General features: G+C 37.1%; 8 protein-coding genes across 12 annotated transcripts; 6 read left to right on the top strand and 2 right to left on the bottom strand.

Annotated features, from left to right (window-relative positions):
• The first annotated feature begins 446 nt into the window (after window positions 1–446).
• Window positions 447–2,449, top strand: LOC9310015. Its single transcript, XM_021023745.1, has 4 exons — window positions 447–653; window positions 1,028–1,158; window positions 1,446–1,550; window positions 1,739–2,449. Exons 1-4 carry the CDS (start codon window positions 579–581, stop codon window positions 2,193–2,195), a joined length of 768 nt encoding a protein of 255 aa, XP_020879404.1. The 5' UTR covers window positions 447–578; the 3' UTR covers window positions 2,196–2,449.
• A 483-nt stretch (window positions 2,450–2,932) lies between these two features.
• Window positions 2,933–4,907, top strand: LOC9307954 (cinnamoyl-CoA reductase 1). The gene is made up of 6 exons (XM_002871839.2): window positions 2,933–3,126; window positions 3,433–3,602; window positions 3,680–3,871; window positions 4,018–4,180; window positions 4,287–4,473; window positions 4,549–4,907. Exons 1-6 carry the CDS (start codon window positions 3,003–3,005, stop codon window positions 4,691–4,693), a joined length of 981 nt encoding a protein of 326 aa, XP_002871885.1. The 5' UTR covers window positions 2,933–3,002; the 3' UTR covers window positions 4,694–4,907.
• A 66-nt stretch (window positions 4,908–4,973) lies between these two features.
• LOC9307955 (calcium-dependent protein kinase 8) lies at window positions 4,974–8,527 on the bottom strand. Its single transcript, XM_021023740.1, has 9 exons — window positions 8,324–8,527; window positions 7,466–8,000; window positions 7,151–7,274; window positions 6,916–7,059; window positions 6,492–6,644; window positions 6,305–6,420; window positions 6,049–6,219; window positions 5,744–5,974; window positions 4,974–5,333 (listed from the first exon to the last, which is right to left on the bottom strand). The coding sequence occupies exons 2-9, from the start codon at window positions 7,973–7,975 to the stop codon at window positions 5,181–5,183; spliced, it is 1,602 nt and encodes a 533-aa protein (XP_020879399.1). The 5' UTR covers window positions 7,976–8,000; window positions 8,324–8,527; the 3' UTR covers window positions 4,974–5,180.
• Window positions 8,528–9,780: 1,253 nt separating this feature from the next.
• LOC9310016 (nudix hydrolase 20, chloroplastic) lies at window positions 9,781–12,960 on the top strand. Of its 4 annotated transcripts, XM_021023742.1 has the most exons (10): window positions 9,789–10,332; window positions 10,473–10,537; window positions 10,666–10,855; window positions 10,971–11,051; window positions 11,244–11,369; window positions 11,522–11,601; window positions 11,689–11,804; window positions 11,898–12,021; window positions 12,358–12,448; window positions 12,542–12,960. In XM_021023742.1, the coding sequence occupies exons 1-9, from the start codon at window positions 9,997–9,999 to the stop codon at window positions 12,425–12,427; spliced, it is 1,188 nt and encodes a 395-aa protein (XP_020879401.1). In that variant the 5' UTR covers window positions 9,789–9,996; the 3' UTR covers window positions 12,428–12,448; window positions 12,542–12,960. The 4 variants fall into 4 exon arrangements, with proteins under 4 accessions (XP_020879402.1, XP_020879400.1, XP_020879401.1 ...); XM_021023743.1 differs by lacking the exons at window positions 12,358–12,448; window positions 12,542–12,960 and adding an exon at window positions 12,165–12,260 and having other exon boundaries at window positions 9,781–10,332; XM_002871840.2 differs by having other exon boundaries at window positions 9,792–10,332; window positions 12,358–12,896.
• A 1,030-nt stretch (window positions 12,961–13,990) lies between these two features.
• LOC9307956 (nudix hydrolase 24, chloroplastic) lies at window positions 13,991–16,562 on the top strand. 2 transcript variants are annotated; one of them, XM_021023744.1, is made up of 9 exons: window positions 13,991–14,275; window positions 14,407–14,471; window positions 14,552–14,720; window positions 14,838–14,918; window positions 15,040–15,165; window positions 15,280–15,371; window positions 15,894–16,009; window positions 16,094–16,214; window positions 16,372–16,562. In XM_021023744.1, the coding sequence occupies exons 1-9, from the start codon at window positions 14,006–14,008 to the stop codon at window positions 16,439–16,441; spliced, it is 1,110 nt and encodes a 369-aa protein (XP_020879403.1). In that variant the 5' UTR covers window positions 13,991–14,005; the 3' UTR covers window positions 16,442–16,562. The 2 variants fall into 2 exon arrangements, with proteins under 2 accessions (XP_020879403.1, XP_002871887.1); XM_002871841.2 differs by having other exon boundaries at window positions 15,292–15,371.
• A 133-nt stretch (window positions 16,563–16,695) lies between these two features.
• LOC9307957 lies at window positions 16,696–19,197 on the top strand. Its single transcript, XM_002871842.2, has 3 exons — window positions 16,696–17,112; window positions 17,364–17,594; window positions 18,907–19,197. Exons 1-3 carry the CDS (start codon window positions 17,095–17,097, stop codon window positions 18,955–18,957), a joined length of 300 nt encoding a protein of 99 aa, XP_002871888.1. The 5' UTR covers window positions 16,696–17,094; the 3' UTR covers window positions 18,958–19,197.
• A 431-nt stretch (window positions 19,198–19,628) lies between these two features.
• On the top strand, window positions 19,629–21,811 carry LOC9307958 (probable mediator of RNA polymerase II transcription subunit 19b). Its single transcript, XM_021022539.1, has 6 exons — window positions 19,629–19,977; window positions 20,063–20,355; window positions 20,526–20,732; window positions 20,969–21,028; window positions 21,166–21,292; window positions 21,543–21,811. Exons 1-5 carry the CDS (start codon window positions 19,950–19,952, stop codon window positions 21,202–21,204), a joined length of 627 nt encoding a protein of 208 aa, XP_020878198.1. The 5' UTR covers window positions 19,629–19,949; the 3' UTR covers window positions 21,205–21,292; window positions 21,543–21,811.
• A 128-nt stretch (window positions 21,812–21,939) lies between these two features.
• LOC9307959 (translation initiation factor eIF-2B subunit gamma) lies at window positions 21,940–24,948 on the bottom strand. Its single transcript, XM_021022538.1, has 13 exons — window positions 24,724–24,948; window positions 24,544–24,639; window positions 24,378–24,455; window positions 24,077–24,157; window positions 23,773–23,992; window positions 23,628–23,686; window positions 23,456–23,505; window positions 23,287–23,374; window positions 22,932–23,183; window positions 22,752–22,844; window positions 22,571–22,675; window positions 22,366–22,482; window positions 21,940–22,269 (listed from the first exon to the last, which is right to left on the bottom strand). The coding sequence occupies exons 1-13, from the start codon at window positions 24,787–24,789 to the stop codon at window positions 22,204–22,206; spliced, it is 1,371 nt and encodes a 456-aa protein (XP_020878197.1). The 5' UTR covers window positions 24,790–24,948; the 3' UTR covers window positions 21,940–22,203.
• Between the last annotated feature and the right edge of the window lie 4 nt (window positions 24,949–24,952).

The raw sequence follows: 24,952 nt of genomic DNA on the forward strand, positions 1-24,952 counted from the left end.
CTTCCAACAAGGTTATTTCTAAATCCTCCAATGGACTTTCGGCCATTTCTTGGACTCCCTCTCATAGTTCAAGAAACGGACTTGATTTGGATGGAAATGAACTTGTGAATCTTTTCTCCTCCATCTATTGTGCACCAATGAACATATTGTTTTCTTTCCGGCACATGATCTTTACTCTTATTATTTTGTTGAATATTATTTTAGTTATATCTCTTAACTTTTGTATACATTAATTCTTTGTCTATTAAAGGTAAAGTTTTTTGAGGGTTTCATTTTCTTGTAATGGGACAGGATCAGGATGTATAACATTTTAAAAAATGTCTTTATGATCTGTAATATGTCTTATACTACGTCGTTTTGAGTTTTCTGATTTGTCGCAATACTATAGGACCACGTGTCAAAAACTTCTGGTGGAGAAAGAAGGTTTTCTTTTTTTTTTTTGTCTTTTTTTTTGTCTCGGTGGTTCGCTGTCTCAGCCACTCCCTCTCTAATCCGGGCGACGAATAGATTTTGTTGGAAGAACTTCTTCTTCTTTCTTCACTACCCAATCTTTCGTTTTTCAATTTAATTTCGCCGCCATGAGTTCCGTTACCGAGATCGTGTCTGAGCAGCAAGTGATCGACGGTATTCAGGATATGTCTCTTCAAAATCAGGTTTTTTGTTGCTCTAATTCAATTTACCTGCGCGTCTCTAGATCAAATTTTGATTCTTTTATATGTTTGCTTTGTGGGTCGGTCTTGTTTCGGAGTTGGAGCTTATTCCATCCGATGATACTTCTTCTGCTTCTCTGTCGAAATGTATCTAGAATATTAGGGTTTCGTAAATTTTTTATTTTGTGCGTTTAATTCCGGCTTGGACGATTAGGGCTCTTCAGGTTTACAATGTGAAGTGGCTGATGCTGAATCTGCTACAGTTATTTTCTTAACTTTCACAGAACTTAGGTTTCTTGTTCTTACATCTAAGCATAACTCTTTAAGATGATGTTGTGGGTTCTCTGCATATGAAGCTAATTCAAAGATTTGTCCAGGACAAAAAGAAGATCCAGGAAGAGATCCATGAGCCGAGTTTCGGGAATCATGGTGGCTGTTGTGCAATATGTTTGAGTGAAATTCCTCTTCAGGAAACTGCTATGGTGAAAGGCTGTGAACACACTTACTGGTAATACTGTTGGATCTTCTCTTTGTTAGATGATATACATCTGGTTTGGTTTCATCTATATTTTATTACTTACAAAATTTAGTCTCTTGTATGAACATATTGATTTCGTCAGATGAATTTTGTTTTCTTTCTCCTAACTTTTCAGTTTTGAAACTTGGTTTGAGGTTTAATCCTACTGTAAACTCTTGGTCACTTTTTTTTAATCTTGTGTTTGATTCTATGCCTACGTAGTAAACTGACTTTCTCCTTGGGTTTTTAAGAGGAGTAATTCATTTCTATCTATTCAGTGTCACATGCATACTTCGTTGGGCGAGTTGCAAAGAGAGTCCTACATGCCCGCAATGTAAACATCCATTTGATTTCCTCAGTGTCCACAGGGCACTCGATGGCAGGTGAGTTTCCTTCTTTATCTACATATTCCGTAGTGTTTTTTGTTAGTCCAATTACTTGATCAAACTCTTTTGCTCATTCTTGTTTGGTTATATGTAATCTGTCTACATGTTCTGACGCATTGGGAATTACCATAGAGTTTGAAAGTTCCTATGTCTTCTACTGAACTCTCTTTTGGATTTCTATGCAGCATTGAAGATTTTCTGTTTGAGGAGAGTGTGTGCCTTCTCCTGAGAGCCTCATGGTTTGTACCATTGGATGTGGTGGAACTGGCGTCATACAGCTATGGTTACCATGATGATTTTGACATCCCATGTGACTATGAGGATGAAGATGATGACCTTGACGAGTTTTATTTGCACGGGTCAAGTCTTCGCATAGGAAATCGGAGATGGGGTGGCAATGGTTTTGTCAGATCCGGGCGTCAAGAAGCCCGGCCAGTCCAGAGATACAGCGGTTCTGGTTCTAGTTCCAGTTCCAGTTCTGGGTCATCCTCAAGTGAGCCTAAGGATAAGCAGGTGAAGATGACAAACACAACAGGAAGGCGTGCAAAGAGGGCAATGAAGCGTGAAGCTGCGAACAAAGCAGCGGAAGTAACTGCAGCAGCAAAGCACGAGGCCCATTTGGTTAGGTTGGGGAGGAAGTGAGTGTGTATCTGTAAATAAATTGCACTCAAAAAGCTTCCACCTACTTCCATTACTTAGTATCATCTGTACAGCAAATAGTTTTTTAATGTTGTGGTAAATACCCGTCACACCACTGTATACAAGGTGTGTGGGTTTGGAATGGTAGAAACAAGAAGTTATGACCCTCTGGTCTCATACAATAATACTTGGACAACCATTGAATAACATATTACTCTGTTCATTAAATCTTGAAAAGTTTCTGATTATTGCTCAAATGAGATGGTAGTGTGGCTTTTGATTTTCTTGGTGTGTGAATATGTAAAACTTTGTCTTGATGAAGATGGAGAATGTGGCAATGTTATGGTTTCGTAGTCTGAGTTGGTCGGTGAGCTGGCTTTGGATATTCAGTTTGCTCAACTTCATGACACAACTAAGGCGTAGATACAATGCATCTTAGTTGCAAGGAACTTCTAACTCCAATAAAGGATTCCGTTTATAATATGAATATTTTTTAAGATAAAATTTAAGAAATAAAGTATTTTTATTTTAGTTAAAAACAACATGTATCAAATTGCCAAATAAAATATAGATTGACAGTTTTTTCGGGGTTTTTTCCAGTTTTTAAAATGAATGAGTTTGAAGTGAAATTGAAATTGATAACCCAACAACGTGTCACGTGTGTCTATTTTCCACCTAACCATTACTAACCACGCAAAAGGGAAAAAAAATATCAGCAGTCTTTAAAAACGGCAAAGAAATCACCCAAATATACGCATTGGCCATTTCGTCCCTCCACTTAGAGAGAAACAGACACACAAATCGAGAAAAATGGCAAACAGTGGTGAAGGTAAAGTAGTGTGTGTAACCGGAGCCTCTGGTTACATCGCCTCATGGCTCGTCAAGTTCCTCCTTAGCCGTGGCTACACCGTTAAGGCCTCCGTCCGTGACCCAAGTTCCGTACCCTCTCTTCTTTTCTCTCTCCACTTATTCACTCTAGGGTTTAGACACTATTTCATGGGTTTGAATCAAGTCTGTGTGACTGGAGTTTTGAGATTTGGTTTCTAGTAGTGAACTGTGTGAATTTTCTCTCTTTTTTTGGTGTTTGGGTCATCTTAAAAATTGATGCTTTGTATATTAAATTTCCCTTAAGATATAACCTAAAACACCAACAACGATCTGCTTGTAGAAATGAAATTAATACTTTGGTTTTTATAGTAATTTGTTGAATCTTTCATGATGATTCACCTTATATACACAGGTGATCCAAAAAAGACACAACATTTAGTTTCACTGGAAGGTGCAAAGGAGAGACTTCACTTGTTCAAAGCAGACCTTTTGGAACAAGGTTCTTTCGATTCTGCTATTGATGGCTGCCATGGAGTTTTCCACACTGCTTCCCCATTTTTTCATGATGTCAAAGACCCACAGGTTTTGTTTTTATTCCCTCAAAAACTTGCTTTTGTTTTGTGGATTGATTTGATCATAACTTCTTATCCCAATTTCAGGTTGAGCTTATTGATCCTGCGGTCAAGGGGACACTTAACGTTTTGAATTCTTGCACCAAAGCATCTTCGGTTAAAAGGGTTGTTGTTACCTCCTCCATGGCAGCCGTTGCTTACAATGGAAAACCACGCACACCTGATGTTACCGTCGATGAAACTTGGTTCTCTGATCCTGAGCTTTGCGAGACCTCCAAGGTTTGTTTTGAAACTTGAGCCATGATACATTTTTTATTATGATGAAACTTTGTTTTGTTGTCATCTACTCTCAACAAGTCGTGGCTTTATTGTGCTGTAATGTTGGCACTTCAAACTAATATGTTATGCTTTGTTACTGGACTTAGATGTGGTATGTTCTATCCAAGACTTTGGCGGAAGATACCGCTTGGAAACTTGCTAAAGAGAAAGGCTTAGACATTGTTACTATTAACCCGGCTATGGTGATCGGTCCTCTCCTACAGCCAACTCTGAACACGAGTGCTGCTGCTGTACTAAACTTAATAAATGGTAAAAAAAACTTTTACTTCTTTCATGATTACTAGGACCAGTTTTGTCAAATGCTAGCTAGAGAACCCTTTCAACTTATTTTCTTTTATTTATTTCCACTATGCAGGTGCAAAGACTTTCCCCAACTCGAGTTTCGGATGGGTTAATGTAAAAGACGTAGCCAATGCGCACATCCAAGCATTTGAGGTCCCTTCAGCTAATGGGCGTTATTGTTTGGTCGAGCGTGTCGTTCACCACTCCGAGATTGTTAACATTCTACGTGAGCTTTACCCAAATCTCCCACTCCCTGAAAGGTAAAACATCTCTAAATATATTCCGCTGGTTGTCTTGTTCGTGTCTGGTGTCAAAAACTTTTGCCTCGTATGCAGGTGTGTGGACGAGAATCCCTACGTGCCAACATATCAAGTGTCCAAGGAGAAAACGAGGAGCCTTGGCATAGACTACATACCTTTGAAGGTTAGCATCAAGGAGACCGTCGAGTCCTTGAAGGAGAGAGGTTTCATACACTTCTGAGAAAAATTTGAGCCAATGGATTCAATCCAGATTAGATAAAGTATTTGGAACACTATATCAAAAAACTATAATATTTGGAACATGTCAACGTTCCTTAAGGACAGATTAGTATGTTCTCGTACCTTGTTGGTTCCATTAAATAAGTTGTTGTCTTCTGACCATTAGTTTAGTTGGTGACAAGAGAGTTTATCCAATAGGTATCAATATTTTATTTCATCGTCGGGAAGAAGTAAACAAAACTAGGGATTTTTACACGTATTGTTTGCCAACAAATATTAAGGATCCAGACAACATGAAAAATAAAGAGTCAGAAAATTTTAGAACATCATCTTCATATCGTACATGGCTGGCTATTCAAGTAACTAAAACTTTTGGAAACCCTGATCTACAATTATTGAGGGAAAAAAAAACAGAGAACAATTTTCAAAGAATACTGTTTTTTCTTTTCTTTTTACTTCTTTAGGAGATACAGAAACAAGAACCTTTCTCAATTCTCGCCTTCTAATTGCAACGAACCTTCTCTCATTAACTTGAGGCTCAAACTGTTGAATCTTTCCCGGGAATACTGCCTCGACGCTTTCCTCCAGTCTGTTCCAGCTTTCATCATTGCCGCAAACTCTTCATAGCTTATTCGTCCATCCTAATCACCAAGATGCAAAAAGGATCAAGAGATGATTTGTAAGCCGCTAGCTATTTCCAAACCAATTTTGCCATCAAACTACCTGTTCAAGACTCGGGAACTAAAGATGCAAAATTCTGAGATATACTATTCTCAATCGAACACGTAATCTTATCTATTCTCAATGAACCAGGTTACACATAATCTCAATCACTCGTTAAAATGCTGATATGGCATGTGAACTTGGTGAACTCCTATCATATACCCACATATAGCCTTCCGAGGAGAAAGATTCAGACAAGCATACCCAAGTCTTATGCTACTAAACTGAATCATTTGTGTCCCCATATTATCGTCACATAACACTATTGTGTGAAGATGCATTGCAGTGACAAGTATCTATTTCTTAAAGTCTCAGATTTTGGGGTTACCTTGTCTGTGTCAACATCTTGCATGATAGCTGCAACAACTTCTTCACTGCTAGTATCTATCTCATCATTTAAAGCCTCACGCAGCTCCTCAATCTCTATGTAATTGCTCTGATTCTGGTCAAAAAAGCTAAAAGCCTTATGCAAGTGTTCGTCGTTCGCCATTTTCTTAAGATGCACGGAGACAGCCACAAACTCGCCATAATTTAAAGTTCCATCCCCATCTACATCAGCCTGCACACCAAAAAAAAGGCTTTCAAATATCTGTTGGAACACAAACTTCAAAGTTTTTGGAATTTTTTTCCTACAGCTTCCATCAGGATCTGTAGATCAGTATCAGGTATCTGCTGCTGTCCGAGTTTATGAAGTCCAAATTTAAGCTCCTCGAGGTTTATCTTTCCTGTCTTTTTACTGTCCATCATCTCAAATGCTTCCTTGATGCCAGCTACTTCCTCCACTGATAAGTGTTCGGCTATCACCTGAAAGGGAGTGAAAAAGAAGTTTCACATTATTTCTTCAAATCCAACAGAAATAAGGTCATGAAGCAGCTGCAGGAATCACTACCCGTAGCGCTCTTTTCTTGAGCTTGTTCATAACAGAAAACTGTTTGAGTCTTGCTTTCACCGTCTCGCCGAGTGAAACATTTGGAGCCTTCTTTGCATTTTGTATCCAAGAATGTTCTGCGGATACAAGTGTCACAGTATATGTGTTCCATAAGTAACAGATTATAGAAACACACTAGAAAACATACCGAGTACTTGTGCAGCAGAAAGCCGTTTTTTGGGGTCAGGTTCGAGCATCTTCCTCACAAGGTCTTTGGCAGTCTCAGAAACTCTCGGCCATGGATCCCTCTTAAAGTCGATAACTGACCTAATGATCGCCTGAGCCACCCCTTGCTCAGTCTCTTTACAAATATAAACAACATCAAAAAAAGAAACTCAAAAAGTGGAAGAAGATAAGCAAATAAAACTTTGAAAGATGTCACAAGTGAATCCATGAACATGTAATTTTATAACATCAGGATCCTAAATCATTCACAGAGGAAACTAGTGGTTCTGCAGTAAATCTTTCTAATCATCTATGGAAACTAAAATCCACAGCTGCATATCCGTATAAAACATCCACTGTTGAAGAACAAAAGATGGATTAAGAAAATAAGATAGATCATAACAAACCGGCCCAAAATGGTGGGACACCACAGAGCAGGATATAAAGGATAACTCCAGCACTCCAGATATCAACCTCAGGTCCATAATTTCGCCTAAGTACCTCTGGTGCCATGTAATAAGGACTTCCAACAATCTCGTTGAATCCCTCACCTGTTACAAATTCGAAAAACATCAAGTGGAGTAAACAGAACAAAATTATCTGTTGACCTGAGATATACAATGGACATTATAAAATCTATACCAGGCTTGAAGAAGACTGATAATCCAAAATCTATGGCTTTAAGGGCTGATGTCTCTTTTTTATTTGCAAAGAGAAAGTTCTCCGGCTTTAGATCCCGATGCATCACTCCATGCTTATGGCATATCTGCAATACCAAAAGGTGTTCAAATCATAAAAGTAGAAGTTAGGATAACAAGCCTAACTAGTATTACACTGAAAGCGCAAGCCACTGCATAAAGACAAACAAGGAACCTTGCAATAGAATTAGCGGGAAGACGGAACAGCTAGAAAGTTGACAAAACTAGAGTGCAAATGAAAAAATAAAAAAGTACAAACCTGAACAACTTCAAGAATAGTCTTCATTACTGCAGCAGCAGCTCGTTCAGTGTAATGACCTCTTGCAACAATCCGATCAAACAGCTCACCCCCTTCACACAACTCCATAACTATATGCACTGCATCATCGTCCTCAAAGGCATCCTTGAGCGACACGATATTCGGGTGCTTAGGCATATGCTTCATTATCTCAACTTCCCTCCTAACATCCTCTATATCCACAGCTGTTCTAAGCTTCTTCTTTGATATAGACTTGCACGCATACTTATCGCCCGTATTGATATCAGTGCACAAGTATGTAATACCAAACTCTCCGCGACCAACCTCACGCCCCAGATCATACATAAGCGATATGTCATGCCCTGTTGGATCTTTCAAAACAGAGAGCTTGAAGCCAGTTCCAGATCCATTGGTAGTGTATGCCTCGCTATAAAACGGGTTACTTTTGATCTTTGGTTTCCCATTCTTACTCCCAGTTTCAGAACCGGGGCTCGCACAACAATTTCCCATGTATATAATTCAAATCTGAGAAGTCCTGAGATTTCATCAAACAACTAAATCACTCACAACGCAAACATGTCATTTTCCAAATCAAGAAAGCTTAAAACTTTATCAATTAATCTCTAAAATTTTCCAAATTTAGGAATTAAAGACTCTCACTAATCCCAAAAACATATAGCAAGACAATCAGCAGATTTGATAAAAGGGGCAAACAGACAAAACAAACGATCGAGAACAAAAATGCAACGAAACTAAGAACCCTAAAAATTGAAGAGCAGAGAAGTAAACCCTAGCAAATGAAACCAGGTGAAGAACCAAAAAGGACGATGCTTTAATTAGAAAGGGGGAAACACAAACCTGAGACTTTAACCGGAGAAAGAGATGATCAAATTAGGATTGAATCGGCAGAAGCAAAAGTGACAGAGAGAAAGGAGAAGAAGGAGAAGAGTCAAAGTCTCCTTCTTTCTCGCTTCTTCTTTCTGAGTGTGGTGAGAGCAAAAGAGAGACTCTTTTTTTTTTTGGGTTCTCTATTGTGGAATTAGCAGATAACCCATTTTGCAAAAGACAGTCACACGGTCACAAGACTAACCACCACTCTCTCTCTCTCTCTTATTGTTTCTTCCTCTCAAAATAAACTTTTTTTTTTTGTTTCTTATTGAACAAGAACATGTGTCATGTTATGGCTTTTGTGTTTTGTCGCATCTCCACGGATTTTGATAAAACGATTAGTCTTTTCATAATCCACCACTCACACACATGTATAGGTTACGTTAACTAGATAGATTTATCTAGTACAAACCAATAAATAGTAAAAGCATTTGATCTCTATGGATTATCGATAAAAAAAAGATTACCCTTATGATTTACGATTCTCACACACAATATGGTTATGATATAGTATATCTCTAGTACAAACAAATAAATTGCAAACCTCTGATCTCTGAAAACCTCTTTTTAATATTCATATAGACAATTACATTTAGAAGTATTTGAAATCAATCATAGCAATTGTTTAGAACCTAATTTTAAGCTCGTTCCAAACTACATTTTATTTTTCGTAGCTTTGGTAGTGACAGTGAATCAATGATTATGTAATACTATTTGTTTTATATTGTTATCAATACTCAATAGAAAACAGTAACAATTAGAACCGGTCAACCATATGCAGTATAAAATAAAAGAAAAAAAAATCAATCAACCATATATGTTCCACATTTATCAATTTCTTAAATACAAATTATTAACTATAAATATTTTTGTTATAAACTTCCATATATCAAACAACACAAAATAATAGCAATAGCTATACTACTAATAAACTTTTTTTTTTAAGTTTTATCGCAATTGTTACCAATCAAACGACTCATTGATTTTGTATCTGATTATACCGAATAAGCTACCAAATACCATAATGTTCAATGTATATGTTTTCAAGGATTTGAGTTGAATTTCGAATAAAATCGAATGCAAAATATTCGTCTATAGCAATAGATCTGAGAAGAACAACAAAATCGTCGTCACTTCGCCTACTCCATTACTATATGCGCTTATGTCGAATAGACCGATTGAAAATGTGCTTTTTAATTATTCTTCTATGTTTTATTTTTTTATTTTTGTCATGGGACCATTTTTATAGGTTTTAAATCTTTCAATTCGATTGTAAATCTACATCGTTTTTATTTTATAATGAAATATTTATATTTTTAACCAAAAAAAAAAAAATCGAAAATATACAAATTTTTTAGATATTCGGATAATCCTATAACTGTGCGGATATTGGATAGTGCATGGATCTGAACCGATACCATGGGATAGATATGTACATGACTCAAAAAAATAGTTTGGTCTATCAATAAACAACAGAAACCTGTCGTTTAGATGGATTCAATTTTTGTCGGATTTTCAGATTTTGGGATTCAGTATTTTTGGCTAGGCCTAGTGAAGACCACATTAACTTTGGTCAAATAATCGAAACAAACTCCTCCTTACGACCAAAACCAGTGAACCTAGAAATCAAGCTTTTCAATTTCATGCATACTCGATTCCGACTTTGCTCATATCCGTATATAACTCTTGCATTCCAAACTCGATCTCCATCCAAAATGGCATCTTCTGGGTTTTGTTCACTGGTTCCAACTGTCACCTCCTTATTCTCGTCCCACGCGCTTGCACGGTGGCGTTCGAGTTCTATGTCTCCTCCTCCGCTGCGTATTTCCCGCGCTTTTTCAGCTGCAACCACTGTTCCAATAAGCTCCTCCTTCACTTGGGACGACGTAATCGAGACCGGTCGGGAGGAGTATACGCCTCACAACTCCTCCGATCTCACTGGATTTCTCGAGAAAGTCGATCGCTGCAATCGCGGATCCGTAAGTCCTACTGACTCGAATAGTTTTAGGGTTTTGGTTCCTAGCTAGGAGATTGAGAAAAGCTGAAATTCAATAAAAATGTTAACTTTTCGTCTTTTCTATTTATAAAGTTCAAAACTTTTTTGCTATACATTTTTCAGGAAAAGTTAGCTGAGTTCATTCCATTTGTTATAGAGGAACAAATCGTTGGTTATATTCATAAAGGGTAACTGTTCTTGCTCAACTTGTATAAAGCTTTTTTCTTTTGCTGCTTCTATGATTCTAAAATTTGATCTTGTACAAATTCACAAACTAGTTCTGGAATTTGGATGTTTGTTTGTCCACATTGAATAGATTTACGGAGTACTTGAGGGAGTTTCATGATATCTTTACATTTTCACAAAATGGTTCTTACCATGATCGCGTTGATGGCTTTGTAACGCTTAATCTGATGCTTGAAAAGCCTGAAGATAGAACCAGAGCAGTTGCAGATGTGATCAAAGTCTTGGGTGACAAAGGAATCATTCCAGGAATACGTAATGAGGTATGTGTTTGATGTTTGATTTGATCTCCTAACTATCCATTGACGCTTGATTTAAGGTTCTATGATTCTAGTTGTCTTCTTTTTGTTGATATTTTTTTTTTCTCTTTTTCACCAGCTTTATCCTGTGAAACCATCGTTTAATGCCCCGGTCATATTTTCTCTTGAGCGTGCTGCTGCTCCTTATTTCGGAATAAAGGTAAAGCCATACTCCACTGAATTGGTTCAGCTTGTAGCTATGAACACCAATTTATAAGCTTTGCCATCAATACATGTGTACTGTTTTCTTTTCCTGATTTTGCTTTGTGTTCCTTATGCGAGTGATGCTATGAACTCTGCTCTATGTGTTTTGATCGATATATTTAAATGGCTCTCTTGTTATCTGATCTAGGGTTACGGAGTTCACATGAATGGGTATGTAGAAAGAGATGCACAAAAATTTCTATGGATAGGTAAGAGAAGTCTCTCAAAATCCACTTATCCAGGAATGCTTGATCATCTGGTTGCTGGAGGATTGGTAAGATTTCTCTTAGTCTATACTTGGACATGGTTATCTGCTGATGATGAAAGTAATTCATCATGATGCAGTAAGTCTATACTAGTGATTATAATTCTCACTAGAGGAAATTGAAATGCACGTTTCCTTTCATCATTCGCTGGGAACCATAGCCTCACGGGATTAGCTGCGGTGAGAATCTTGTAAAGGAATGCGAAGAGGAAGCTGGGATTTCCAAAGCCATTGCTGATAGGTAAGACATTCTCTGCAGTCTTTAACAAAGCAGTATGTATAGCTCTCTTGATGTTTTCAACCTCTTGCATTTTATGTTTGATTTAAGGGCAATAGCTGTTGGTGCTGTTTCATACATGGATATCGATCAGTACTGTTTCAAACGTGATGTGCTTTTTTGTTATGATTTGGAACTCCCTCAAGATTTTGTTCCCAAAAATCAAGGTTAGGCAATCAGTAGTAAGGCATGAGTAATTCTGAATTTCTGCTCAGAGAGATATGCTCTTTCATAGCATTGGAGTCCAAATTACATTACAGATGGAGAAGTAGAGAGCTTCAAGTTGATTCCAGTAGCCCAAGTTGCTAATGTGATTCGGAAGAAGACTAGTTTTTTCAAGGCGAACTGTTCCCTTGTCATTATTGACTTCTTGTTTCGGCACGGGTACTTACCCCTATCTCCCACAATCTCTCTCGAAAGAATCAAGTTACTTACGATTATATATCCCGGATTTTAATGCTCTCACCCTGAAGAACTTACTTGTTTTGGATTTGGTAATGATGATTATTTGGGTCTGATCAATATAGGGGGATATGGATCAGGGGTTTGTGTAAGAATGTTAAATGAAAATGGGTGTACATGTTCCCAACTATGCAGAGTAAATTCACAGCTTATGAGCCAAAGACCACCACACATGTTAATGCCGAAATAACCGACCCACGAGCAAACATGCTTCGAGGTTTTCTGGAAACATTATTTTCCATTTTGTCTATTATGCAGGTTCATCAGACCAGAATCATCGGGTTACTTGCATCTATACGGACGCCTGAGGAATAAAGATTGCTCATAAGGATGCTACTATCTGATGGTTGTAAGTAAAAAGCTCACTTTATGGATTAATATTAGATACTTTGGCTATGTAATAGGTTCATCCGTGTATATAATATTCTGCACTTTATTTTAGAGTCTGCTGAGTCACTTCAGGTGCCTTCATGAGCATACACCAATCAAGCAAGTCCAAAGAATAAAATTTATTTATACTGAGAGCAAGACAAATTCACTAGAGTTTCCTGTTCTATGATAGACTATGAGATTCGAGGAAAATGCTTCTCTATTAGTTGTGACTTCTGGTTCCGGAAGCTAATGAGCTCACATGGAAATTGAAGGCTAGTTTAGGGAATCGGATGGTTTAGAAGTTAGAAGTTGTTAGTCGGTTTAAACTTTGTGACAACCCCTGTCAAAACAGAACTATAAAGCTCGAGTAATGAGCATCTTGTAACCGTGTGATTTCGATTCTGAGCTGAATTGTTGGGACTAAACCTAGACGAAATTAGGGGATTACAGACCGTAATTCCTTAACTAGTAAATTGCATTGTGTCATCATCATCTTCCTCGATTCTCATTTTTCTTTCTCGATCAATATACAAGTTTCTCGATTAGTGTTTGATACTTTGATTATGCAAATGTGGTTGATTCAAAGTAGCAACATTCTCTCTACGGATAATAAGCTGTCGTACATGGGCCTTTTTTGTCCTCCCAACTTTGATTACAGTGGACAGAATGAGACGACGAACTCCTCTCATTAGTGGAAGATTACAAGTGAAATCATGTTTAGGGTTATAAATGAAGACTTTGATCTCAGGTCTTTAAACGTCTGTTTTTAACACACTTAAACAGCAAGTAACAGTAATACTTTTTTGGCAATTTTTTCAAAGTTGGGTATTTGACTTGATAGATGAAAAAGCTTTATATAGGCTAATTTAAAAAGGTTAGGTATTTTTTTCCATTTCTATATACTGTATTACGTGAGGTTACTGTATTTTGAGTGTGACACAAGAGATAGGTTCAAAAAAACTTACTCGTCCCTTATCTAAAACGTCTTGCATCCCCAAGACAAGAACAGCTTTGTGTCTCCTCCGAACACATGGCATTTGGATTTTGCTTGATGACGTTCGAGTTCGAGGTCCCCTCCGCTGAGTACCAGTTTTTTTTATATCAGGAATCGGGACGATAATAAGGAAGTGACAGTGGGACAAAGAGAACAAAATCCAGATGCCATTTCTATGGAGGAGAAACAATGCTGTTCTAGCTTGGGATGCAAGGCGTTATAAATACTGGTGAGTAAGTTTTCGAAAAATATCTCATGTGTGGACCTCGAACTCACAATAACCTCACATGACGTTCGAGTTCGAGGTCCCCTCCGCTGAGTACCAGTTTTTTTTTATATCAGGAATCAATGAATCTATGAATCTAGACTAAGAACTTCAACAGATACAAGACATCAATTATAAGAATATACTATTTTGTCATTTTTTGAGGTTATTGTGAGTTCGAGGTCCACACATGAGTATTTTTCGAAAACTTAGTCATCAGTATTTATAAAGCCTTGCATCCCAAGCTAGAACAGCATTGTTTCTCCTCCATAGAAATGGCATCTGGATTTTGTTCTCTTTGTCCCACTGTCACTTCCTTATTCTCGTCCCAAGCGCTTATACCCACTCTACAGTGGCGTTCTAGTTCGAGTTCTAGGTCTCCTCCGGTACATATTACCCGCGTTTTATCAGTTGAAACTGTTCCCATAAGCCCCTCCTTCACCTGGAACGATGTTTTCGAGAATTGTCGAGCCGAGTATGTGCCTCAAAACTCGTCCGATCTCACCGGATTTCTTGAGAAAGTTGACCGCTGCAATCGTGGATTAGTAAGTTCACTTAATTGAATGATTGGTACTTGTAGTTTCTAGGAAAGTTTAAAAGAAAAAGAAAAAAATTCCTCTTTTCTTTTTATAGTTTTTATGAAGTTCAAAAACTTGTTTTGCCATACATTTTTCAGGAAAAGTTAGCTGAGTTCATTCCATTTGTTATAGAGGAACAAATCGTTGGTTATATTCACAAGGGGTAACTATTCTTGCTCAACTATAAAAGCTAGTTTTGGCAGAATCTTGAATTTTGAGTGCTCATAAATGGGTTGATCACAGATTTACAAAGTACTTGAGGGACTTTCATGATATCTTTACATTTTCACAATATGGTGGCCATGTAACACTTAACATGATGCTTAAAAAGCCTGAAGAAAGAACCAGAGCAGTTGCAAATGTGATCAAAATCTTGGGTAACAGAGGAATCATCCCTGGAATACGAAATGAGGTTTGGGTCTATGTTTTGGTTTGATCTCCTAATATCCAGTGATGCGCTTGTTTTTATAGGTTTTATGATTTTGGTTGTCTTTATTTTGTTGATCTTTTTCTTTTTCATTTTCACCAGCTGTATCCTGTGAAGCCATCGTTTAATGCTTCGGCCTTTTTTTCTCTAGAGCGTGCTGCTGCTCCTTATTTCGGATTGAAGGTAAAACCAATTTAGATTCTTTGCAAAGCAAAACATGTGTACCATGTTCTTTTGCTATGAACTCTGCTCTCTTTTGATCCAAGTATTCACTTGGATGGCTCTCTTGTTACATATGATCTAGGGTTACGCAATTCATGTGAATGGGTATGTAGAAAGAGATGGACAAAAATTTCTATGGATAGGTAAGAGAAGTCTAGCGAAATCCACTTATCCTGGATTGCTTGATCATCTGGTTGCTGGAGGATTGGTAAGATTTCTCTTGTAACAATGAAAGTAATTCATCATGATATATATAGAAAGTCTATACTAGTGATAATATATTTCTCATTTGAGGCTTCTTTTTTTTTGTTCCATCATCCGGTGGGAAACAAAGCCTCATGGGATTAGTGTTTGTGAGAATCTGGTAAAGGAATGCAAAGAGGAAGCTGGGATTTCCAAAGTCTTGGCTGATAGGTAAGACACTGATGAGCCATATGCTTTATGTGGTGTGGGGAAGTCATTTGCCCAAGGCCTCAAAGAAAATTGTAAAATAAAAGGCTTCCTTTTCTCTTTTTACTAATTTTTACTAATACTTTTATTTTTAATGGGAATTTCTGCAAATAACTTAACAGTTTCATTACAATATAAAACAACAAGAGATAATTATTAATGAAGGTGATAGTTTAAAAAAAAAAAAAAAAAAAAGAAGAGGACAGCTAGCTATGTAGTTAAATGGAATGGACAAAATAAAGAAGGCATAAATGGAGGAAAAAAAAAAAAAAGAATCGAAAAAGTTATTCAAAAAAAAGATTAGATTCATCGCAAATTCCTTTTGTATTTATATATATTTTAGACTTTAGTAACAAATGCCACATTATTTGAAGGAATCACCCAAAGTCTATGTGAGCATTCTCCTCAGTCTTTAACAAAGTAGTACCTATTAGGCTCTCTTAATTGATGTTTTCCAACCTCTTGCATTTTAATGTTTTATTGAAGGGCGATAGCGGTTGGTGCTGTTTCATACATGGATATCGATCGGTACTGTTTCACACGTGATGTGCTGTTTTGTTATGATTTGGAGCTCCCTCAAGATTTTGTTCCCAAAAATCAAGGTTTAGGCCATCACTAGTAATCTTGCTCAGCGAAATATGCTTTTTTCATAGCATTGTAGTTCAAATGACCAAATTACATTGCAGATGGAGAAGTTGACAGCTTCAAGTTGATTCCAGTAGCCCAAGTTGCTAATGTGGTTCGGAAGACTAGTTTTTTCAAGGATAGTTGTTCCCTTGTCATTATTGACTTCTTGTTTCGGCACGGGTACTAACTCTTTTCTCCCACAATTTCTACATCAAAAGAAACAAGTTACTTACCATTATATTCCGGGATTTTAATGCTCTTGCCCCGGATAGTAACATCCTTCTGAGCAATCTTCATGCCCCTTGACAAAACATTCTGTTCCATTTTGTCTATGCAGGTTCATCCGACCAGAGTCACCGGGTTACTTGGATCTATACCGTCGCCTGAGGAATGGAGATTGCTCTTAAGGATGTTACTATCTGATGTTTCAAAGTAAAAGCTCACTCTATATATAGACTAATATGAGATACTCTGACTATGTAATAATTAAGACTCATGCATGTATATAATATTCAGTCTGTTGAGTCACTTCATGTGCCTTCATGAACATATACCAATCAAGGAAGTCCATAAATAAACTTCATATATACAAATTAACTTAGCAAACCAAGTTCACATTTTAATTGTTTTGTTCAAGTAGAATTTTAGATTTTAGCATCAGAAAGCTAATCCAATTGTGTAAAGCAAATATACATCAGACCAATTTCATCGTTATCGATTAGAATTCTTGTAACAGTATGATGGAAATACAATAAGATTGACATTTAAACCTCAACAACTTTCTACTCTCCTAGACGTCTTCATGACCTAACAGCCTTTTCCAGAAGGATGCCAAAAGTTAGTATTAAATAAATCCCCCGGACATGAAGGAACACCATTGCTTGAGATCCCCCAAGTTTAGAAACCTCCTAAATCTGCTCCTATGAAATCGTGAAACCAAACCATTTTTACTATAAAGGAAAAAGTGGAATTTTACAAGAGAGATCGTCCTCCTCCTAGTCATGAACACCTTCTTCAATGTTTAAGAACCTCTTTCTTCTAAACCAAGCAAGATCTATTTATGGATAAGAGAAGGGAGGCATGCTCTCTAATTTTTTTCTTTTTCTTTTCTTTTATCCAACTATTGTGAAATCATTGATCTTTACGATGTCTTAAGATGTCATCGAGACATGTTGAGCTTTCATCGGTTAATGCGCGTTTTATAAAATGGGGAAAATTAACCGATGCAATCTCAACATCGATCTCATTTTATTGTTTTTTTTTTTTTGAAATGTTTGGTTCCCTAAGCAAATTATATGTTTATCTAACGAGTATTGTTCTTGAGTACAGAATGCTGGATGGACTCCAGTTCCACAGTTCGGAGGGTGGGACCAAAAAGGACCAAATGATGCTACAAACTACTCGGTTGTCTTCTCCCAAGCTCGCGCTAACAGGAAGCAGAACAAAGCTGTTGTGAGACATTCTAGTTTGGGAAGCGAACAAGAACTCATGGCAAGTGTTCGTCGGAACCACCAGCAACTTCACCATCGCCATGAAACCCAAGATGATGACCCTGTCATGGTAATTAACATCTACCTCTCTCTCTCTCTCTCTTTACTTACTCTTCCATGGATTCCTTGGTTCATATGCACCTTGTGATGATCCTTTTCCCCTTAGTCAACGCGCATGGATCATCACAAGGTGGTATAGCAATTTCCGAAATGATTTCTCTTTGTGTCATTGCTTTGTTTTGTGTTCTTGCATTTGTCCGTACAAGAGACATAACTGAACCATGATTGTTGTTCAACTTAATTATGAGTTGAATTGCATCTCCTTGGGAGGGCTTTTTCATAATATTTTCTCTTTATGTACTTAAGGAAAGAGCACATCTATAGCCCAAATAGATTGAAAATTTGTATTTGGAGCCATGACCGGCACTTTCCTAAAGTACATGAAGCATCATAGTAACATAGTATCAGGTCTCATTTATCAATCTAAATAATTAGGTCCACATTCTTGAAATTTAATGTTAGTGTAGTGGGTTGCAGAATCTTTCCATGGTTTTGAAGGATGTCTTTTGATTTTTTTGCATCTTTTTTCCATAACGTTTCAATTAGCAACCAAAATTTAACATTATATCTCCACCTAAAGAATTTAGTTACTTTTATAGTTAGATAAAAAAAATTATTAAGCCAACTAATTAAAAGTCTAAACCATAGTAAATTTATATCTGCTAGTTACACTTTTCTTTTTTCTTTTTGTAGCTTTAGGATCCTATTAATTTAAATTTATTATGGTTTACACTTTTTTGTAGGATCGTATTTTTTTTTTTTAATTTCTTTTGCTGTTATACAATTCTAAATTTATATCTGCTAGTTACACTTTTCTTATAGTTAAGTAAACATATAGGAAATAATAAAAACTCAAAAGAGCGAAAGCCACATTTTCACTATTTTGGTCGAGAAATTTAATATATTCGGCCTTCACTTGGTTGGAGCCAAAAAAAAATTATTTAAATTTTAGGAACATATTTTTCTAGAATTCCATTCTCATAGTAAATATATCAACCTCTTCTCCACTGGTATTGCGGATTCAAGTCACTAGATCTTCATGTTTTATTCATCTTTTCATTCGTATTTTTGCATTTTGTTTTAACTATATATATATATATCGGAGTTCCATAAATTTGTTTTGCTTGGATGTCTCCAACTTTAAAGAGGCAATCATGAACGAAGTGTATAGTACTCTTTTCTAGCGAATCTATCTCTAGCCGAAATCACCTTGCTAAATGAAGCATTATGCTATATGTGAAATATTGTATTATGTTATAAGATTATACAACTTGTATAGAGTATTCGTCTCTCTTACAATACTAATTTAAATTACCATGCAGAAGAAGAAGAGGATCTTGACCTACATAAATTGTTGTATCAGGCCAAACTAGGGCCTTGTTCTTCTACAAAGTCGGAATCTTTCTCTCTTCAGCGATATAGCAAATATTTGTCTCAGTGTGTAAAGATCGAGATTAGTGTAACGTTTCTGTAATCTTCTTTATCACAAAAAAAAAAAAAAAAACGTTTTCTGTAATCTATGTGCATCATCTGTTAAAATATTCCTGGTTGTGGATACATTTTTACTTGTGCCTACATGATATGAGAGCAAGATAATACATGACTTAATCACATTTCTGGCAAATTATATATAGTGAAACTTGTAAGCCATGTTAATTTATATGTCAAGTTTGCAAGTATGTATATATATCATTCACAATTCTTCCGTCTTGATTATTGTGGAATGCATCCTAAATCTAAATATGTGGACAAGTTAACTCTTTTAGAATAAAATGAACTAATTAAGAACCTGCATTAAGAAAATTTATGAGCATTTTTTAATCATAAGCATTTTTAATAAATAAAATGTGATAAAAAATTATCAGAAAAGTGAAAATTTCTTAAAATTAAATACAAATACAAATACAAATACAAAGACAAATGTACGGCCACATATTCATCGATGTTTGCTTTACAAAGCTGTAAAAGTTGATCAGACGCACCGAGAGGAGCGTGAATCCCACGCGGGAACCCTTTAAATAACAATTTTTCGGAAGCATCACGGGAAAAAAAACACAGAAGAGGAAGAAATCGCGATTTTATAACGCCATTGTTTGAGGAATCACCTATCCTTTCTCAAACCCTAATTATTTCCTTGTCGCTTTCTCTCTCGAACGTTCCTCGATATTCCCGCGACGACCCAAGAGGCAAGAGCAATCCGTTTTCCTGATTAGGCGCTAGCTAGAGGTGGGGTTGCGATGAGATCTGCCTTGTGATTGATCTTTTTGCTTCGGCTTTGTTTTCGCTCTTGAGCTTATTGATCTCATTGGCTTTCAAATTCCAACGGGTTCTTGAAATTTGCTTTTCCTTGATCGAAAATAAAGATATGGAATCAGAGAGCGTTAAGTTTGGAGGTAAATTTGGTTTCAAGCTTTGTTTTTTTTTTTTTGATTTTGGGATTTGAGAGTCAATGAGCTTCTGGATTTTTTTTAAGTGCAGGTCCAAGAGAATTAGGTGGTGCACTAGATCTTGTAACCCAATACAAGTTGTTGCCACACCATGAATTCTTCTGCAAGAGATCACTTCCAGAGTCACTTTCAGATGCTCATTATCTTCATAATTTGGTTGGAGACACCGAGATTAGAAAAGGAGATGGAATGCAATTGGATCAGCTTATTCCCAATGCATCACTTAGTAGCCGAGATTCCAATGCTCGTATTCAACCTTTTGTTTTAGATGAACTTAAGGAGGCTTTTGAGCTTAATGATACAGCTCCTGTTGAATTGCCTCCAGTAAGAATCGTGCTCTCTCTCTGTGTGATTTTTACTTTCTGTGATGCTAGTCTCCTGTAACATCTAGATCTTTTACTAACCATGATAAGTTGAATTACCTCCAAGCCGTATCTTGTTTGATGATAGTTGAGCTAGGTTTGAGAATTTGAGATCTTCTGTTTTTCTTCCAGGCAGAGAAGGGAGCTCCTACCACGGCCTCAAAATCAAAAAGTGAGTCGAAAGATAAGGACAGGAAGCATAGAAAACACAAAGAAAAGAATAAGGAGAAAGATAGGGAACATAAGAAGCACAAGCACAAGCATAAAGATAGGAGCAAAGATAAGGATAAAGACAAGGATCGAGACAGAAAGAAGGACAAAAGTGGGCACCATGATAAGGTATTAGAACTGTCTGCTCTTGTTGCTATCTTTCTTTCGTAAGAATAGCTTAATGGTAAAGTGTTTCCCATTTCTTTGAGTCTGGGATACATTTTTGGCAATTGAATGTGTCCGTTGTTGGTTTCAGACTTTCAGTTCATAAAATTTGGCAGATCTAGGCTGTATATTTTTATATATTGGATTCTTCAATTCTATACAATTTACATGGTACACTACCACTACCACTTTACTTTCAGAAAAGGAAGTACAATGGGACTGAAGATCTTGATGACGTTCAGAGGCACAAAAAGAGTAAGGTAATATACTAATGGCAATGCAGGCATCTCCTTTTGAAGCTGAATTTAGACATTTCTATTTGCTCGCACAGTGGTGCTGGAGTAGTAGATACCGCGGCAAATTTAATATTTGTCGTCCCTAAATTAACTTTTTGCAGCATAAGAGCTCAAGGCTTGATGAGATGGGAGCGATGTAGGTTGGAGGCTGAAGCCGGGGACACTCTCATTTTTGTATTGCACACCAAAGGTGTCATGGAGAGGTTTAGAAGCAGCTAACTTTGTTAGGTAAGAGTCGTTGTGTTATCCCTCTGTTACTAGACTCATCTTTAGATAAGGCATGTTTCTCATATGGATCTGTGTCTGTCATCTGAGGAAATAATCATTGTCTTAAGGCTTATAAGTAGATAACCTGGAAATCTCTAGCTACCGGGAATGCAAAATCTTTATTTTACAGTCTCAAATGATTGGCAATGTTTCTATGTGATGTATAGATTGTCGCATCTTAACATAGAATGATTTGGTTTTGGTTTTGCAGGTTTAATCTCTAAATAAAAATTTCACTGTGGGGGAAGTTAGGAAGGGTGAAGCAACGAAAGTTCGCCAAGAAGGCAAGAAGAATCACACAACTTGTACATTTTGTTACTTCAAAACAAGCTATGAAGTTTATCCATTCTCGTGACTATTTATACAGAAACGTTTCATACATTCGAAGTCATTTATTCTGAATGTTATCAGATCTGAAGGCATATGATTCGAGGCAGAACGCAAGTGTAGTTTTTATTCATGTATTTCTTCTGTCTGTAATCATCTCTATGGAAAAGTACCAAAAACAAAAAATATATCTTACAGGAAAATGTTTAATCTCGAACAAAAGAGTAACAATGAGGAGAACAAAAAAAGACAGGAAAACCAACGGAGAGAGGAAGGGCCAGTGGCTGACAAAGAGTTTCAAAACGTCATTGAGTTTATGTAAGCGCATATATGTAATGAATAGCAAAAGATTAAACTCTATCAGCAAAACATACTAACGGAAAATCTCAAACTTTTAATCAACTAAAGTACAAAACCCTTAGGGTGGGGAACTTTCCAATCCTTCACACTCTTCTCACATACCAAACGAACGACTAAGAAATGCTGCTTTTCATTGAAAAAATTCCAAGATGTGACCTCCTCATTCATATGCTTAACCTTCCTTTTCATTTTCTAGCAAAGGTCTCTCCCTTCTGCTCACTCCCGGCACAAACTACATACCCTGCTTCCACCTATAAAACAAATTGATGTTTTGATTATGGAATCCATAAAACCATCTGATATGTATACGACACTGGGTACTATGAACACAGAAGGGAGCGACGTACTTGGCAGTCTCTCAGAGTAACACGCTCTTGAAGTTGTGCGTTGCTGCAAATGACTGAGCCCTGTATTGAACATCCGTCTCCAATTGTGGCATGGTCCATCACAACTGAATTAACAATCTGCACCCACATATAAGCAGTTGAGCGTATTTTCGAGATGTACACCACCTTTCTTTGGCTGGCGTGAGTAAAAAGCTAATTTTGTTACCTTCACATTGGAGCCTATCCGGCAATGTCTCCCAATTACAGATCTTTTGACACTGCATTTATCACCGACTTGAGAGCCTTCTCCAAGCATACAATGAGGTCCAACCTGCAACCCATAATTGTTATTGACGATCACGACTCACAGAACAAGTGCTCAATATCTAGACAAGTAGAGGACGTACTGTGGTTTTCGATCCAAGCTCAGCTGATGGGTGGACAATGTTGTGATGAGCAGAAAAGGAGTATCCAGATAGGTGGTTTGCATCACCAATAACCTGCACAAGTTTGAACAATTACAGAGCTCGATATGTCAACTGAGAAAGAAAATACTAGAGAATGAATCTATGTGTGGAACAACTTACATCTCTGTTTACGTCCATAAAGGCTTGAATGCTATTCAAGCGGACGAAAAATTTACTTTCATCCGCTATATAAACACAGCATTTATTGGTTTTTCGGCTATCAAGACCTGATTCATAGACTTGATGAAAGCTTGGCAAAGATGCGTTGGAGAGAATTTGAGACAAGACCACCTCGTTGTTCTGCATATTATTCTTTCCATTTCCATTTCCGTTTTCTTCTACATTATTTTGGTCAGAGAAGATCTCTGATCTCTGATGCTCAAGGGGGAAAAGCACAGAAAAAGGATCAAAATGGCAATAAAACAAATGGTATAATTTTCATTAGTCTCATTTGCAAGGAACATATCCAACTAACCAGCTGTGTACGAACAAGATATGGTAGTACATCCTCTTTTAGGCTCCGAAAAGCAGGTTTTTGATCCAAAACTTCCTGCAGAACTGATCTGTAAGACACAAGACAAAAGAACATATTGAGTTTCGACAAATTAAACTAATTTGTTAGCAGGAAAGTAGATCTGACCAACCTCTTGAAGGCATATATATGAGAATCCATCAGATCTGATCGAATTTCAATCTATATCAAAAATGACAAGACAATAAGAAACTGTACGAAGATATTAATACATGCATCATCTACAGTCAGATGAGACAATGCATTGTAGGTCAATTCAAAAACTTACAATCAGAAAACATTACCTTGCCAGCCGCACAGAGAATGCTCTTTTTTACTCGCGTATCTTTCTTAATCTCAGCCCCTAACAAAATTTCAGGAGGTAAACCAACAACAAGTTCAAGCATTTTGGTACCTCTAAGAAACAAAAAGGAGAATTAAAAGTAGGACCTTTGGCTATGTATAACAAGAATTGTTTCAAGGAATCAAGCCCTATGATATCATCGCAAGCAGGCTTTTTGGTTTTATCTTTCCCACCAGAACCCCCGGATTCTGATGGCCCACTGACAGGTTGAGCACAAAGCATTACAGTGACTGCTGCATCATGCCTTCTATGAGTGGCGGCAACAGCACCAGGAGGAATATCAGAAACAATGTCTCCACTTACAATCTATGTCAAAGCAAATTACCAGTTAGCTAGAAGCTCAAAATTTGCGCAAAGCAAAAGCTACGAGAAGGCTTTATTGTAGCTAACCAAAATGTCTTTGGCAGTTAAGTGGTGTGCAATTGCCCTGAGTGCCCCAGCAGTTCCAACATTCTCAGCAACAGCAGCAACCTATAAAGTAAGATATCCAGCAGAACATTGAATAACTTCTCAGTTGGTTAAAAGATCCATAACTTGAGGACAAGCATATTCAAATGATTCCTACTGTACTTAATAATTCTAGGACCAACAACACCTATAACGAATATTACACTAGATTCTTTCAATCATGCATAGAGTTTTCACTGGAACTCTACATGACTAAATTGAGATGCCATAGATAGAGTAATACCTCAACATGTAAACGATCAACACAAGCAGAAGATATCCATCCACCAACTTTCAATGCGGCATCTTCTCCTTCAACAACCTGTGAAACAAAAGCGAACGCAAACTCTGAGCTCCATTGAAAACATTCAACCTAAAAACTCTCGCATCAGAAAAGATATAAGGCGTACGACGATCAGATCCTTGAGATTATTGCTCTCGAGCAGATCCAAAACGTAAGATAACACCGGACGATTCGCTACCGGAAGCAACGCCTTAGGAACTTCCTGAACAACACAAAAACGAAATTAGCTATTCGCCTAAACTCACTGCGAAAAACTGTTTTGCTGATGAGAGAAAGAGCGACGGACCTTGGAGACTAAGGGAACAAGATTACTGGAGAATCCACCGGCGAGAATCACGACCTGAAAATCCATTATCGCAACTGAATTGATGAGGAGACGAAGAAGAGAGGTTTCTGGGGTTTTGATTTTAGACGAAGACGGTATCAATTAAACCCGCTTCTCTCTTACTTTTGGATCCGACGGGTCGTTTCTTTAATCTTGTGTTACTATTTCACTTAGAAATATTTTAATTAAA

This window comes from Arabidopsis lyrata (assembly GCF_000004255.2).
Source record: "Arabidopsis lyrata subsp. lyrata unplaced genomic scaffold ARALYscaffold_6, whole genome shotgun sequence".
In the NCBI taxonomy this organism is placed as follows: Eukaryota; Viridiplantae; Streptophyta; class Magnoliopsida; order Brassicales; family Brassicaceae; genus Arabidopsis; species Arabidopsis lyrata.